We start from the raw sequence: 17,062 nt of genomic DNA on the forward strand, positions 1-17,062 counted from the left end.
TGAAGAAGTTCCTCCTCAACTCCGTTCTAAACCGCCTCCCCTTTATCTTGAGGCTGTGCCCCCTAGTCCTACTGTCTTTTTTGAGCAGGAAGAGTCTCTCCACCTCTATCCTATCCATCCCATTCATCATCTTATACGTCTCAATGAGATCTCCCCTCATTCTTCTAAACTCTAACGAGTACAAGCCTAGTTTATTCAGCCTCTCCTCATAGCTCAATCCCCTCAACTCCGGTATCAGCCTAGTAAACCTCCTCTGCACTCCCTCCAGGGCCAAAATATCCTTGCGCAGGTGCGGCGCCCAAAACTGCACACAGTACTCCAGCTGCGGCCTCACCAATGCCCTATACAGCTGCAGCAAGACCTCCCTACTTTTATATTCAATCCCCCTCGCTATGAAGGCCAGCATCCCATTCGCCTTCCTGACCACCTGCTGCACCTGCAAGCTGGGTTTTTGCGACTCATGCACAAGGACCCCGAGGTCCCTCTGCACCGTCGCCTGCTGCAGTTTTTCGCCACGTAAGTAATAGTCCTTCCTACCATTCTTCCTACCAAAGTGGACCACCTCACACTTGCCAACATTAAATTCCATTTGCCATTTCCTGGCCCATTCGCCCAGCCTATCTAGATCCTTCTGCAGACTCTCCACACCCTCCGCACAATTTGCCTTTCCCCCAATCTTGGTGTCATCAGCAAATTTCGACACCCTGCACTCGGTTCCCTCCTCCAGATCATCTATATAAATGGTAAATAGCTGAGGCCCCAGCACCGACCCCTGGGGCACCCCACTAGTCACCAACCGCCAATCCGAATAGCACCCATTGACCCCCACTCTCTGCCTCCTATTTGACAACCAATCCTCTATCCACGCTAACACCCTACCCCCAACTCCATGTCCCCTGACCTTCTGCAATAACCTCTTGTGAGGTACCTTGTCAAACGCCTTCTGAAAATCCAGAAAGACCACATCCACCGGCTCTCCTCTATCCACTGCCCTAGACACATCCTCATAGAACTCCAGTAAATTTGTCAGACACGACTTCCCTTTAATGAAACCGTGTTGCGTCTGCCCTATCAAGCAATTCCCTTCAAGATGCCTCGCAATTTCCTCCTTAATGACGGATTCTAACATTTTACCTACCACAGACGTTAAACTAACCGGCCTATAATTCCCCGCCTTTTGCCTGGCACCCTTCTTAAACAACGGCGTAACATTAGCCGTTTTCCAATCTTCCGGCACTTCCCCGGAATCCAGCGACGTCTGGAAAATAACCACCAAGGCATCCACTATAACCTCCGCCATTTCTTTCAGAACCATCGGATGCATTCCATCCGGTCCTGGGGACTTGTCCACAATCAGCCCCTCCAGTCTGTCGAGCACCACCTCTCTAGTAACAGTAATGTCATTAAGACCCTCCATTCCTACCACCTTTCCATCGCTAACACCCGGCAAATTATTCACGTCCTCCTCCGTGAAGACAGAAACAAAAAAGTTATTCAAGACCTTAGCCATATCCCCATCCCCTACCACTAGCTCCCCTTTCTCATCCTCTAAAGGACCAACGTTCACCCTAGCCAGCCTCTTCCTTTTTATATATTTATAAAAACTCTTGCTATCCTTTTTTATATTAAGTGCTAGCCCAGCCTCATAGCTTCTCCTACCCTCCTTTATCAACTTCTTTGTCAATCTTTGTTGACATTTAAACCTTTCCCAATCCTCTTCTCGCCCACTGCTCTTAGCTACTCTAAATTCCTCCGCTTTTAATTTAACACTTTCCTTCACCTCCTTCGTTATCCACGGCTTATTACCTCTCTTCCTACTGTCCTTTTTAACCATCGGAATAAATTTCTGCTGAGCACCAAGACAGATCTCCTTAAAGATCCTCCACTGCTCCTCAGCAGACCTACCTTCCAACGCACTCCCCCAGTCCACATTTGCCAATTCTTCTCTCATCCTACCATACTCCCCTCTATTCAAACAAAGGACGCGTGTCCGGGAACCCACTTTCTCCTCCTCCATCTGCACCAGAAACTCCACCATACAATGATCACTCTCTCCAAGAGGATCCTTCACCGCAAGGTCCCTAATTCTACCCGCCTCATTACATAGCACCAGATCCAAGATAGCTCGCTCCCTCGTCGGCTCCAACACACACTGTTCAAGGAAATTATCCCGGCAGCATTCCAAGAACTCCTCCTCGAGCCCACCTCGTCCAACATGGGTCGACCAATCAATATGCAGATTGAAATCTCCCATAACTACTGCCGTCCCATTCCTGCACGCCGCACTTATTTGCGTGTTAACAGCCCGCCCCACCTCCAGATCATTATTCGGGGGCCTATAGACGACACCCACCAGCGTCTTCCTCCCTTTGCTGTTCCTAATCTCCACCCACAACGATTCCACGTTCTGCTCTTTGGCTCCGATATCATCCCTTGCTACCACCTTGATACTATCCTTAATCAGCAGAGCTACGCCACCCCCTCTTTCCTCCTGCCTATCCTTCCTAAACACTTGATAGCCCTGTACATTCATCTCCCAGTCCCTGTCACCTTGCAGCCACGTCTCTGTAATGGCCACCAGATCGTATCCATTTGTGTCGATCTGCGCCACCAGCTCATCCACTTTATTCCGAATGCTTCGTGCATTCAGATAAAGCGCTTTCATCCCAGCCTTCACCTGGACCCTATTTGCCGTAACGCCACCAATTGGGACATCCTTGGCCTCTTCCCTTACCTGTACCCTATCCTTAACTTTAGACCTCGTAGCGTCACCTACCCTCGCACCCTCCCCCCCCCCTAATTAGTTTAAAGCCCTGTCTACAGTCCTCTTTACTCGATTCGCCAACACTCTGGTCCCAGCACGATTCAGACCAACCCCATCCCGCCCGAACAAGTCCCACCTACCCCAATACTGGTGCCAATGCCCCATAAATTCGAACCCATTCCTCCCACACCAATCCCTGAGCCACCCATTCACTTCCTTTATCCTGTCAACCCTACGCCCGTCTGCACTCAGTTCAGGCAGTAGCCCAGAGACGACCACCTTGTCGGTTCTACTTTTTAATTCCATTCCCAGCTTCTCATACTCCCTCCCCAGATCCTCAGTCCGCACTTTGCCTACGTCGCCGGCACCCACATGTACTACAACGACCGGGTTCTCACCCTCCCACTCCAGATTCCTCTGCAGCCCAGCTGCGACATCCTGTACCCGAGCACCAGGCAGACAACACACCCTTCTGTGCACTTTGTCATTGTGACAAAGGACAGTGTCAATACCCTTCACCCCACTATCCCCAATCACTACTACGTTCCTTTTCCCCTTCTCTTTGCCTATGTCCTGCTGCATCACTGTACCGTGTGCAGTTTGCTCACCAACCTCACCTGCCTCGTCCTCTTCCAGACTGGAAGCAAGAACCTCAAACCTGTTATGCAGATTAAGAGGCTGAGGCCTCCGCTCCTCACCCCCCTTCCTCCTCCCAGCAGCCCCCTTTTGTCCCTGACCCTTAGATTTAGCCAGTCTAGGGGCACCCTCTCTCCCCCTGATGAGCCTCAGTGTCTGTAGCTCAGAGGCCAGCTCATCCACCTTGAGCTGGAGCTCCTCCAGCAACCTGCACTTACTGCAGACATGGTCACTGGGAAGGACCCTGGGGTCCGCCAGTTCCCACATCATACAGAAACCACACGAAAAGGAGAGTGCCTCATGACAGAAATTTCCTCATGGTTACAGTTGTTTCCCCCCAGTTGTTCAATACATTTTAGCAACTAGCTAAATTGAACAGTTGGTGCAGCTCCAAAACACATTTCGTTTTTTAAGAACATACAAAAGTGGCAGCCATGTTCCTAAAACACGCACTATTCCATATGGTGTGGCCATGACCCTACAGGTACATAATTCCTCACTTGTAATCTCAGACACGCCTTCAGGAAGCAAGACAGAGAAAGATGGTGATGGAGGAACATGGTGAGAAGCAGTGAAATTATATTGTGATTATCACTTTCCCAAACCATCATAAAGCGCTTCAAATATTCCTTTAGCTGAAAGAAAAAGGGCCCAATTTACAAAGTTTCCAACTACATTAGACAAACATTTTTATTAATTAGGCATGTCCCTGTTCAATGTTGGGAGAACTGACATTTATTGTCATTAGTTTCTCTAAGAGGGTGCTATGATGAACTGTGCGTGAGCAATAGCCTATGAATAGAACTACTCCACCTCAAAGCCTACAAATTTCCCTCTGGAGTCAGTCATTTTTGATGGCTATGATTTTGCCTTACTCAAAAACATGGAGGAATTTGAGTTTACCGCAGGCCGAGTTGGTCCTTGCCAAATATAGTTCCCAAGTTTTCTGGTACCCAGTTGTCTTCCGTAACGCAAAGCAGCGTTGTCACTTGGATATTGGTACCACTAAGCCTCGCAAAACTCAATGGGCTTTAATATAGTAGGGTATATTCTTATAATTCAAATACCTACAAGACTGGTAACCACAGTATGGACAGCTCTCAGAGCCAAAGCAAGTGTAAAATTTGCAATGTTAATTTTGGGCATTTTTCTGAATTGTGAAAATTTCATCCATCATTACACAAGCTTAACTGAAATCCTAGCGACAGCAACACAGTCTGTAACACATCTGTAAGGTAGCTAAAGGACAGAAGGAAGAAGACAGCTAGAAATTCACAGTTTAATAACAGATATAAGGATCGTGGATAGTCACCTTTCTGCTTCCTGAGGATAGCAGGACTGCATGGAGAACCCCCTCCAGCTGCATGCAACAGAATAGAACAAGAAAAAGAGGATAGAAGAAATATCATGCTATAAAGATAGTCTGCAACCCATAATTAACTTAAAATGCTAATCCATACAGAACATATTTAAAAGAAATTGAGAGAGAAAAATCGAGAGAGAAATCACTTCCTTGTAAATTACATCTGTGCATTCAAAATGGAAACACTGCTGACAAATCCTGACTTACAGGTGTTGGAATCTCTAGACTCTTCAACCTATTTACAGCCCAGGGAAGCCATCTGATTTGAAGTTGCAGCACTATGATTTGGACAGAAAATACTGACCCAGAAGCAGGGATATCCTGGGTGGGCATCAACCAGATGGTGTTGTAATGCAATTGGTAGCACCTTGCCACTGAGCCAGGAGCTCTGGGTTCGAGTCCCAGTCCAGAACTAATGGCCACAGAAGATGTGTTCATGAAGAGGTCAAACAGGTTGACCATCAACCTGCAATTCCTTCCAGGTTGAAGATGCAGGCAGGCGGTAAGAGCGGGAGTGTCTGCTGGTCAGCCATGCTTGAATGCAGAGCAGTGCCCCTCAAGCTATAGGCTTGACAGGCTGCCAACTTGCAGAGTGTCTGCTGGTCAGCCAAGCTAGCCACAGAAGCAGATGTAAGCATGCGCTTTATCATTAAGCATAGGATTGAACCAAGAAAAGATCAATCACCTGTACCAAACACGTGTGCGAGCATCTAGCTTCTTCCAAAAGATTGCAAGTACTAAATCCGAGACTGTTACTAATAAGAGCCAATGTATCAAGAAGGGACTTTGCTAACATGTACAACTGCAAAATGATAGTGGCAATCGGGAACATTATTTCAAGTTAAAGTAAAACAATCTCTTCAATTCACCATGTGATTTCCAAAAAATGGCTAAAGGCTCTGACAAATTTGAGGCATTAGTACTTAAGACTTGTGCTCTGGAACTTGCCAAGCCCATAGCCAAGTTGTTTCAGTACAGCTACAACATGGGCATTTATCCAACAATGTAAAAACACACCCAGTTATGTTCTGTCCACAAAAAGCAGGACAAATCCAATCCAGTCATTTACCACCCCAATCTACTCTCCATCATCAGCAGGAAGATCTTGTCAACAGTGTCATGAAGCAACACTTGCTCAGCGATAATCTGCTGATCAATGCTCAGTTTGGACTTCACCAGGACACTCAGCTGCTGACCTCTGTACAGCCCTGGTCCAAACATGAACACAAGGGCTGAATTCCAGAGATGAGGTGAGAATGACTGCCCTTGACATTAAGGTATACATCTAGCACAAAGGAAGATGGTTGTTGTATTTGGAGGCCAATCTTCTCAGCCCCAAGACATCACAACAGGTGTTTCTAGGCCCAACCCTCTTCAACTACTTCAATGACCTTTTCTCCATCACAAAGTCAGAAATGGGGACGTTTACAGATGATGACACGACTCCTCAGATACTGAAGCAATCCATGTCCAAATGCAACAAGACCTGCAGAATATTCAAGCTTGATGGTAAGTGGCAAGTAACATTCATGCCACAAAATGAACATCCTCAGCAAGAGAATCTAACTATTGCCCTGTGTCATTCAATGGCATTTCCATCACTGAATCCTCCACTATCAACATCCTGGGGCTTACCACTGACCAGAAACTGAACCAAACCAGAAACCTGCCATTTAAAAACATGGAATACCAGCACCTACAAATTCCCTCCAAGCCACACACCATTCTGATGCTTATATTCCCATTCCTTCGTGGTCAGTGAGTGAAAAGCTTGGAACTCCCTTCCTAACAGCATTGTGGGTGTACTTATACCAGATGGATGCAGCTGTTCAACAGGACAACTCACTGCCCCCAGCTCAAGGGCAAAGATGGGCAACAAATACTTGACTTATCAGTGATGCTCACATCCCATGAAAGAATTTAAAAAAGATTCAAACTAGATGGGAGATAAAGATAAGTTTACGGCAGCTGTCAGGAAGGATGTTCACAGAGTGATTGACACACAGAACACAGAGTCCAACAAGGGGCATACACGCGGTGGGTCGTGCGAGGGCTGCTCTTGGATGTTTTGAGAGTAGCCTAGTGCTTCACATCATTAGTGTACGCTTAAACTGGACCAGCTGATGGGCAACACGATAGCTCAGTGACTTTCACTGTTTGCTGTGCAGATACATGGATTTGGGCCAGTGTCTGAGAGAGTTTGCGCATTCTTCCCGTGCTTGCGCGGGTTTTCTCCGGGTGCTCCGGTTTCCTCCCACACCCCAAAGATGTGCTCTTAGGCTGATTGGTGTAACAAATTGTCCCTAAATTAGTATCCCCTCAATCTGGTTTCCAATGGGGAGTGCCATTAGTGTAGACATAAGAACATAAGAAATAGGAGCAGGAGTAAGCCATCTAGCCCTTCGAGCCTGCCCCGCCATTCAATAAGATCATGGCTGATCTGTCGCTGCTCAGTTCCACTTTCCTGCCCTCTCCCCATAACCCTTAATCCCCTCTCTTATCAAAAACCCATCAACCCGCGCCTTAAAAATATTTAGCGAGGCAGCCTCCACCACTTCAACGGGCAGCGAATTCCAGAGATTCACCAGGGTCATGGGTGGAAAAGGGGATTCAATGTTGAAATGGCGGTGCGGGATTGTTGGGCCGAGGGACCTGTTTCCCGTGCTGTGTTGTTCTTTAGTATGTTAGGAAATCAGAGGCAGAAAAGACCCTCACAAACTCATTAAAGAGCAGCTAGAAATACCTAGCACGAGGCAAAATGGTCTAACTTCTCCATCTCTCTTGGATAAGTATTCTGCCGCAATCCTAATCTGTATTTCGAATTGGCCCCACCAGTGACAGACCTGCAACCACCTCATTACTGACGTGCTTCAAGTTGCTCTTTTTAGACTGAAAGCAAATGTAAAAGGGTAAAATCTGTCAGTGTAATTGAGCATTTTTGCTATAGCTGAAATTTCACGACAGCAATGAACACTAGTTTACATTTTGGCCAGAATGGTTAATTCTATTCAGACCCAACAATTAGAACACTGTTAAAAGAAGCTGAGTGGTGTGCTGGAGAGATTCTTCACCTAAACTGTGCCCAGCCTCTATAATGAGATGGCAGCAAACATGTTATAAACAGTGAAAATGGCACATAAAATTTGAAAAGTAAATACCAAGGCTTGAGAAAAGAACAATTCTGTGTGAAATGCTGTTTTTACCTGGGAGAAGAACACAATGCAAATGACATTGCATCATTGTTGGCCCTTTCTGCTATAGATATTTAGGATAGAAAAGGGAGGTGAGAATTGATAATCTAATCAAATTTAGCATGAATAAAAAGTCTTGTCCAGATGGATTATATCTGCACACATTACAAGGTGCTAAGGAAGACAAAGCAGCGGACACATGTGCACACAGAATTCAATAGAAAATAGTGTCAGAGGGCTGGATCAACATTTTGCATAAAAAGGGAGAACAAGCCCAGGGAACTATAGACTAATTAGCTAAATGACAGTGGCAGGAAAGATAGTGGAATGCTTACTCAAAGATCTGACCTCAAAAACAGCTAGAAACTGAAAATATAACAAAGATTGGTCAGTACAATTTCAAAACAGAAGCTTGTATTAGGTTAACTGTATTCAATTCTTTCTAGAAGTGATAAACGTGTAGATTACAGTAGCTGCAATAGGTTTGGATTTCTAAAGGGCCTTCATTAAGATACTGCATGGAAAACCAGGTTTTACGGTCAGAAACTCATGGAACCAGGTAACAATTGCACCAATTGATGCAGATCACTATGTCCTACTTGTTACCAATCTGAATAACTACCCTTAATCCCTATTGCCAGCTTTCTGGTTTGTGGCCAGTGGTGCCTCCCAATGCGCAGAGGAACAGGACATAGGAGGTTCCTTGTCTGACACCTGTCTGTGAAGTTATGCTGTCGTCCCTGCCATGGGATTCAGGATCTGTCCAGTGATGAGGAAAAAAAACTCTGAAATTATAGTCAGAGAAAGCTTTTGAGACAAGCCATGGAAAATGATATAAACAGCAGATTGTTGGCAAACATACTACAAGCAAATCACATCAGGATGATGTACAATGGATGCCACTGCTCATACTGAAATGCACAGAAAGGCCCCTATTGGAGCATTAGGGTTTTCAACCAATTCCACTGTGCTGTGGACAATTTTCTCACTTGTTTAAGAAAAAGCAGAAAGATGTATTATTTTTAGACAAAATGATGCATCCTCCCACTGGGCGCAGAATGCATTACTCTATTGGCAAGATGTAACCTGACAATATCTCTCTTCAGGACCACAAAATCGCAGTGTTGCAAATAACAGCATCCAAAGATAGCTTAGAAGATAACTGGTGGTCAACACATTGAGGCGAATGAGACAATAGCTGCTGGGAAAATGTCTTTCCTGGCTGAACCACTGCTTGTAAATGGGCTCCTGCCCATTGCAAGAGAAATTTGGCAGGAATCACCATTTGTCCTTGTTACTGCGATTATCTTATTGAAGGTGCATCAATTCACAGACCACACAAATTTAGGCAGGCAATTATTCATCTAACATCTGTCAGCATTCCAGTAGGTAATAGGTCCTCGCTAAATACTTGAGTGTCGCCATTTTCCAAGTCACGTAGCACTGGATAGTCATGTGATTTAAGAATACTGACACATGGCCATCCAGTACCAATAAGATGCAAAATTCATAACCTGACAGCTATTACCTCCACACTGAGCTGCAATAACTGATAATCCAGGAGGTTTGTTTCCCACTGCCCAAGCACTGAAGGATCAAACACTTGTAAAGGATGCCAATCATTTCATTTCCGTGTCTGTTTGTTGTGGGAGTCGCCGACAAGGCCAGCATGTCGCCCATCCTTAATTGCCCTCGAGAAAGTGGGATAAAGCCACCTCCTTGAATCGTTGCACTCCATGTGGTGCAGTTAACCCCTACACTGTTAGGGAGTTTGTTCCAGGATTTTGACCCAGTGACAGTCAAGGAACAGTGATATAATTTCACATCAGGATGGTGTGTGGCCTGGAGGGGAACTTGCAGGTAGTGGCTGCATTCCTACGTGCCTGCTGCCCTTGTACCATTTAGGTGGTAGAGGTTTGGGAAGTGCTGTCAAAGATGGTTTGGCATTATGCTACATGCTACTGTTATTATGTGCTGATGGCAGAGGGAGGGAATGCTTGTAGTAAATGGGGTGCCAATCAAGTTCATTGCTTTGTCTGAGCTTTAGTGACAAAGGTCTTGACTGTTGTTGGAGCTGCACTCATTTCCCTTAAGTGATCTAGAAAGCCTCACAGCACTGTCAAACTGGACAGCATCCCATCACACTGCTGTCTTATAATTGGCACACAGACTTTGGGAGCCAGGAGGCAATTACTCGTGGTACGATTCCCAGCCTCTGACCTGCTTTTGTAGTCGCAGTATTTATATGGCTGGTGCAATGCAATGTCTGATCAATGGCGACCGCCAGAATTTTGATAGTGGAGGATTTGAGGATGGTAATACTATCGAATATCAAAGCAAAATGGTTATATAAAAGCAAATTACTGTAGATGCTGAATCTGAAACCAAAAAAGAGACGATGCTGGAAAACCTCAGCACGTCAGGCATCATCCGTAAGGAGAAAAAAGAGCTGATGTTTCAAGTCCAGATGACCCTTTGTCAAAGAAAATGTTTAGACTCTCTCGTTTGAGATGGTCATTGCCTGGCATCTTCCCATTCATCATCCCAAGATTTAATGATTTCTAGGTCATTCTGCAAGTAGACATTGACTGCTTTAGTACCTGAAGAGGTATGAATGGTTAACAGACATCCCTACATCTAACGTTGTGGTGAAGAGAAGATTACTGATGAAGCAGTTGAAGATGGTTTGGACTAGGACACCACTTGAGGAACTCCTGTAGTGATGTCTTGGGAATGGACTCCTTGATGCCACACTCAGTCAAATCCTGCCTTGATGTCAAGGGCAGTCACCCTCAACTCTTGGGTTCAGCTCTTTTGTTCCATGTTTGGACCAAAGCATTTAGTCAGTGGTGTTGCAATTTGACTATGACAGCTACAGATATTGTTAAGTCAGGCTGATGCATGACTATTTTTCATTTCCATCAAGTCTTGTAAAATCCTGACAGTCCAGCTCAAATCCATTAACACGGAAGTAAAAGCAGAGCAATTCCATTATTTTTCATTTCCAATTAGAAAATTTGCAACGACGGACTGCTTCAATTCAGTAAATTGGAAATGTTCCATTAAAAAAAAATCACAGATTTTATACTGTCCATAACAAACTGCACTTAGCAGGAAGCCCTGCCAAGAATCATGTGCATTACTTCACTGCAGACTCCTGAGCATGCAATAAAAGCACACAAAGCTTCATCAGCACAACTTCAATTCTTCACTCTTCACCTGGTCACTTCATCCAATTTACATCATGATTCACATCGTGCTCTCTTCCAGCCCTCACTGCCTACAGCTGGTGCAAGGGATTAGAGTGAAACACAACAGCACTCAAATATTTGATCACCTTTGGAATTTAGGAGAATGAGGGGGATCTCATAGAAATATGTAAATTATGAAGGGAATAGGTAAGGTAGAAGCTGGGGGCATTGTTTCACTGGCAGGTGAAACCAGAACTAGGGGGCATAGCCTCAAAATAAGGGAGAGCAGGTTTAGGACTGAGAGTAAAGGAGAAACTTCTTCACACAAAGGGTTGTGAATCATTGGAATTCCCTGCCCAGTGAAGTGGGTGGTTAAATGGAGCTGAGCCCGTGAAAAGATCAACGATGACTTCATTGAACAGTGGAGCAGGCTCAAGGGGCCAAATGACCTACTCCTGCTCCTAGTTCTCATGTTCTTATGTTTCGTCAGTCTCTTCCACTGAAACCAGCTGAATCTATCAACGCTGAATTCCCAAACAAAAAGCCAGAGAGATGATGAGGGAAAGAAAATTTACACTGTTGTTACGATTTGGAATGCACCACCTCATAGGGCAGTGAAAGCAGGTCAATTAATTAACTTTAGAAAGGAAATCAGATATATATTTAACAGGAAAAGTGCATAGAGCTATAAGAGAGAAGGGGAACACGACTAATTGGAAAGCGATTTCAAAGGGCAGCACAGGCATGATGGACAAAATGTCCACCTTCTGTGCTGAATGACTATGAGGCATAACTTTAACTTTCAGTTTCATAACAGAATAAACATAAGAGTAACTCAGATTATCAGTAGATCCGAAGTTATTAATATCACCATTAGCCACAAGTTTTGTTAACTTTTAGCTGAGCACTAAAATAATTCTATAATCACAGAATCATAGAGCTGTTGCGATGCCAGAAGCCGCCATTCGGCCCATCTATCTGCACTAGCTCTCCGAACGATTACGACTTAGTGCCATGCCCCTGCCTTTCCCACACCTCTGCACATTGTTTCTACTCAAATCATATAATGCCCTCTTGAATAGCTCAATTGAACCTGCTGCTTCCACACTCCCAGACAATGCATTCCAGATCTAAACCACTCGCTGTGTGAAAAAGCTTTTCTCACATCAGTTACTTCTTTTTCAACTCACTACTTCTATGCCCACTCATTCTTGATCTTTTTATGAGCAGGAACAATTTGACAATCTAACAATTTGATAGACAAGCAAATTAAGGGTTATGGGGAGAAAGCAAGAAAGTGGAACTGATCCACTTCAGATCAGCCATGATCTTGTTGAATGGCGGGGCAGGCTCGAAGGGCTAGATGGCCTACTCGTGCTCCTATTTCTTATGTTCTCTCTATCTACTCTGTCCAGCCCCCTCACGATTTTGAGCATCTCTATCAAGTTTCCTTTTAGCCACCTTCTCTCCAAGGAGAACAGTTCCAACCTCTCCAATCTATCTTCATAACTGAAGTTTCTCTTCCCTGGAACCATTCTTGTAAACCTGTTCTGCTCTCTCTCTCTCTCCAATGCATTCACATCTTTCCTCTAGTGTGGCACCCAGAACGGAACATAATATTCCAGCTGAGGTATAACTAGTGTCAAGTTCAGCATAACCTCCTTGCTCTTGTACACAATGCCTCTGTTAATAAAGCCTAGAATACAAAATGATTTACTAATTGCTCTTCCACCTGCCACCTTTGATGATCTATGCACATGTACACCCAGGTACTTCTGCTCTTGCCCCACTAAGAATTTTATCCTTCACATTAGTGTTTCTCTATGTTCTTACTACCAAAATGCATCACTGCACACTTGTAATATGTTTCCATATATTACAATTATCCATCTAATGTTATATTCTAAATATAATAGCATAAAGGGAAAAAGCATTTACTGTAAAAAGCATATTAAACTTGCAGAATATTGATATGGCTATTTAATAATTTATGTACCTTCACTATCATCATCTTTGTTTAAAGAACCGCATTAATGAGAAATATTTAATAATAGATACTTTAATTCTACTAATTCACCTGATTAAGGAGCAGCACTCCAAAAGCTCGCACTACCAAATAAACCTGTTGGACTTTAACCTGGTTAAAGGTTAACCAGGTTGAGACTACTTACTGTGCCCACCCCAGTCCAACACCGGCATCACCACATCCTGAGGAAGGATGCTCTTACTCTCAAGGAAGTGCAGCAAAGGTTTACCAGGCTGATCCTGGGGATGGCAGGACTGATGTATGAAGAGAGATTGACTAGGTTAGGATTGTTTTCACTGGAGTTCAGATGAACGAGGGTAAATGTCAGAGACTTATAAAATTCTAACAGGACTAAACAGGGTAGATGCAGTGAGCATGTTCCTAATGGTGGGGGTATCCAGAACCAGGGGTCACAGTCTGAGGATTCAGGGTAGACCATTTAGGAGGAGGAAACATTTCTTCACCTAAAGAGTGGTGAGCCTATGGAATTCATTACCACAGGAAGTAGTTGGTGCCAAAACATTGAATGCATTCAAAAGGCAGCCAGATATAGCACTTGGAGTGAACGGGAGCAAAGGATTTAGAGAGAAAGCAGGATTAGGCTTCTGAGTTGATCAATCGGCCATGATTGTGATGAATGGCAGAACAGGCTTGAAGAGCCAAATGGCCTCCACTTCCTATGTTTTTACTTTCCTCCAACTCTCTTAATTTTGTACCCATCTTCCTCCTCCCTGTTAACTGTTCCTGTGGTACAGTATCACAGATACCAGTTACACTCCAGTATCTTATTCAGAATAAGCATTCCTACGCAAGTTAACACAATAGTTGACTGTTGAAGTTGCAGGGGGAAAGAAGTTGAGTGGACACTCACAGCAAAGCCAGATTCTGTCCTGATCAAATGTCTACACTTACATGTTTTCCAGCCAGTCACCGGATGGATCCAGCTGATTTTCACTCTGTATCCCTAACTCAGATTGTAGTAGAAGCAGGGAACTCGCTCTGCTTCCATGTGCAGCTGGTACCCAACAATTAAACAGCATTAACCCTGCCTTTGCATTGAGTGATGGAATTAAATTGCATTTCGCTCTCCCCACCAAATATCTTAAACCAAGACAAAACTATGAAATTGATTCTGCCCTGCTTTCAGGTTCCTCTATTAGCAAATCAGAAACAACATATGGAGGAAACTCAACTAGAAAGATTTGAAATATAGAACTTAAGCACTCAGGATGATGGCATCCTTTTTTAGCATTCCCTGACTCGAATAAAAGAGTTGGCATCACATTATTAAGCTGGAATAACTGTATGTGCTACATTAAAACACACTGCACAGACACAACCAAACTGGGGTGTGTGTAAATGAAATATTGTTTATTGAAGTTATCTGGAAGACATCCAGGGACTGTTAGGACAGAATAAGTCCCCTTTTTACAATGAAGATTGGAAGGGATAAGGGATTAAAGACTACGAAGAATGCCATCGAATTGTCATTCAGGCATGGGGACCATCCAGAATGTAATAAAGCTAAAAGCCTTTAATTGGCATATGGATTCAATGATAGCAACCGACTTCACCTCTGGGACAAGTTGATATACTGACAACATATACACAGCAAATAAAGACACTTTGGACTCAGCAATCAACCATACAACACGTAATGTACTTTAGGAACATTCCATCTAATTTAACCAAGGACTATTCAGAAGAATGGGGATAAGTCTGTTCACCAGCCTGGATGAAAGCTAAGTCTGTAATGTGATTTGACGTCAATCTCACGGAGACTTCAAATAACAGGTTATATTGGCACGATTAAGAATAAAAGTTACTGATCAGATGTCTCAATATTTCTTGAATCTGCATCAAGATGAAGGATAGAAAGTGTCCTAAATTCTAACAGGCACTTGCTAATGCATTAATGTATTTATTTAGCTTAAGAATCACTTTATACTTCTACTTGTCAGCAAATGGCAGTTAAGTTTGGTGCATTTATCCACTGAATTTTAAAACAATTTAGCTGTCATTTACTCAAAGAATGTGTCAATAGACAGCAGCCATTCTGCCCCGATTAGATCATGACCAAATTGTATCTTAATTCTACCCACCTGTCTTGATTACTAGCAATGGCTTAGGATCAACATATTGGGTTTAATTGCTTATTATGATGAAAGAAAAAGCAGTTGACAAACTTAATTAACGGCATCAGTGCACACACACTTGCTACATGAGCACAAGCACACACAGAGACACAGAGGGAAGAGCAATGTTCAGGTGACTTGCCTATCAGTTCCACAATGCTGCCACTGCGAACACGGTTTGAGCTGTCATCACGAACAATGCTAACTCTGGTAATGCTGCTGGGAGTCGTCAGGGCCCGGAGTAGCTCTGGAGGAGGGGTACGAAACAGTTGCTGCAGCATTTCCAAGGCTGCCGTCACCACATTGTGGTCCCGGTGCTGGGTATAGTGTAGTGTTAATTCATATGCCTGTAACCAAAGGAAACAAGAGTGTGATGGTGCTTGGCATCTGGTCACTATGCTAGCACAAACAATGCAAATGTTCTATTAAACACAGCTCGAATTTATTTCTTTCAAAATATTACTAGCAAAGAGAATGCTACGCACCCACTGTAGGTCAATTAGCCACACGAAAGAGATAATGCAGAATAACACTACAAATCTCAGCTTTCATCAGGGCAAGATTTTCACCTTATTTTCACCATTTGAAAGTTCTTGCCTTTTATGCAAGCTTTTTACTTTTTTTTGAACCAGAACATGCTTGAATGCACATCTGAATATGAAACTGAAAGAGTGCTGCACTTGAAGGTGTTGAGACATTAAACCAAGCCCTGGGTTCCTGCTCAGAAAGATGCAAAATATCCCAAAGCCAAAATTTGAGGACAAGCAAGAAAGTTCTCCCTGGTGCCCTGCTAAATCAATTATTTGGTCAGTTACCTCACTACTGCTTGTGATTTTGGGCAATGCCAGATGTGCCCCAACATTTGTTTTATTCATAGAAATCAAAGAATTATAGAATCCCACAGTGCAGGAGGAAGCCATTCTGCCCATCAAACTTGCATTAACAACAATCCTACCCCATCCAATATATTTACCCTGCTCATCCCCCCGACACCAAAGGCAATTTAGCATGGCCAGTCAACCTAACCTGCACGGGGCTGCGCAGTGGCACAGTGGTTAGCACTGCTGCTTTACAACACCAGGGACCTGGGTTCAATTCCAGCCTCTGGTTACAGTCTGTGCGGAGTATGCACATTCTCCCTGTCTCTGTGTGGGTTTCCTCCCACACGCCAAAGATGTGTGGGTTACATTGATTGGCCATGCTAAATTGTCCCTTAGCATCGGAGGGAATTAGCAGGGTAAAAATGTGGGGTTACAGGAATAGGACTTGGGTGGGATTGTGATTGGTGCAGACTCGATGGGCTGAATGGCCTCCTCCTGGACTGCAGAGATCCTATTCTGTCAAATCTTTGGAGTGTGGGAGGAAAGCAGAGTACCCGGAGGAATCTCACAGACATGGGGAGAATGGGGCTGGAGGCTGAAATTGAACCTGGGTCTCTAGTATGGGCATTGCTACAAAGTAAAAAGTCTGACAACACCAGGTTTTAGTCCAACCTATTTATTTGATAGTATATTATCAAATAAATAGGTTGGACTAAAACCTGGTGTTGTCAGACTTTTTACTGTGTTTACGCCAGTCCAACGCCGGCATACCCACATCATTGCTACAAAGACCAGCTTATATTATCCATCCCTCACTGGCCTTCAGCTGAGTGGCTTGATAGGCCACTTCAGAGGGCAACTAAGAGTCAATGACATTGCTGTGGATCTAGAGTCACGTGCAAGCCAGACCAGGTAAGGATGGTGGATTTCCTTCC

The 17,062-nt window shown here is 44.1% G+C and overlaps 1 protein-coding gene across 8 annotated transcripts in view; it reads right to left on the reverse strand.

Moving 5' to 3' along the window:
• htt (huntingtin) overlaps positions 1-17,062 on the reverse strand; it is a 216,068-nt gene that overhangs the window by 160,692 nt on the left and 38,314 nt on the right. For 5 of the 8 annotated variants that reach the window (XM_080189498.1, XM_080189497.1, XM_080189499.1 and 2 more), the window contains exons 9-10: positions 15,449-15,653; positions 4,713-4,760 (exon numbers count right to left, since the gene is read on the reverse strand). In XM_080189498.1, the coding sequence (XP_080045624.1) occupies positions 4,713-4,760; positions 15,449-15,653 (253 nt within the window). The remainder of the gene's footprint in view (positions 1-4,712; positions 4,761-15,448; positions 15,654-17,062) is intronic. The other 3 variants (XM_080189503.1, XM_080189502.1, XM_080189500.1) reach the window with 1 other exon arrangement.

The sequence above is a fragment of the Carcharhinus amblyrhynchos genome, chromosome 5 (genome assembly GCF_965287045.1).
Source record: "Carcharhinus amblyrhynchos chromosome 5, sCarAmb.v2.hapA, whole genome shotgun sequence".
NCBI classification, from domain to species: Eukaryota; Metazoa; Chordata; class Chondrichthyes; order Carcharhiniformes; family Carcharhinidae; genus Carcharhinus; species Carcharhinus amblyrhynchos.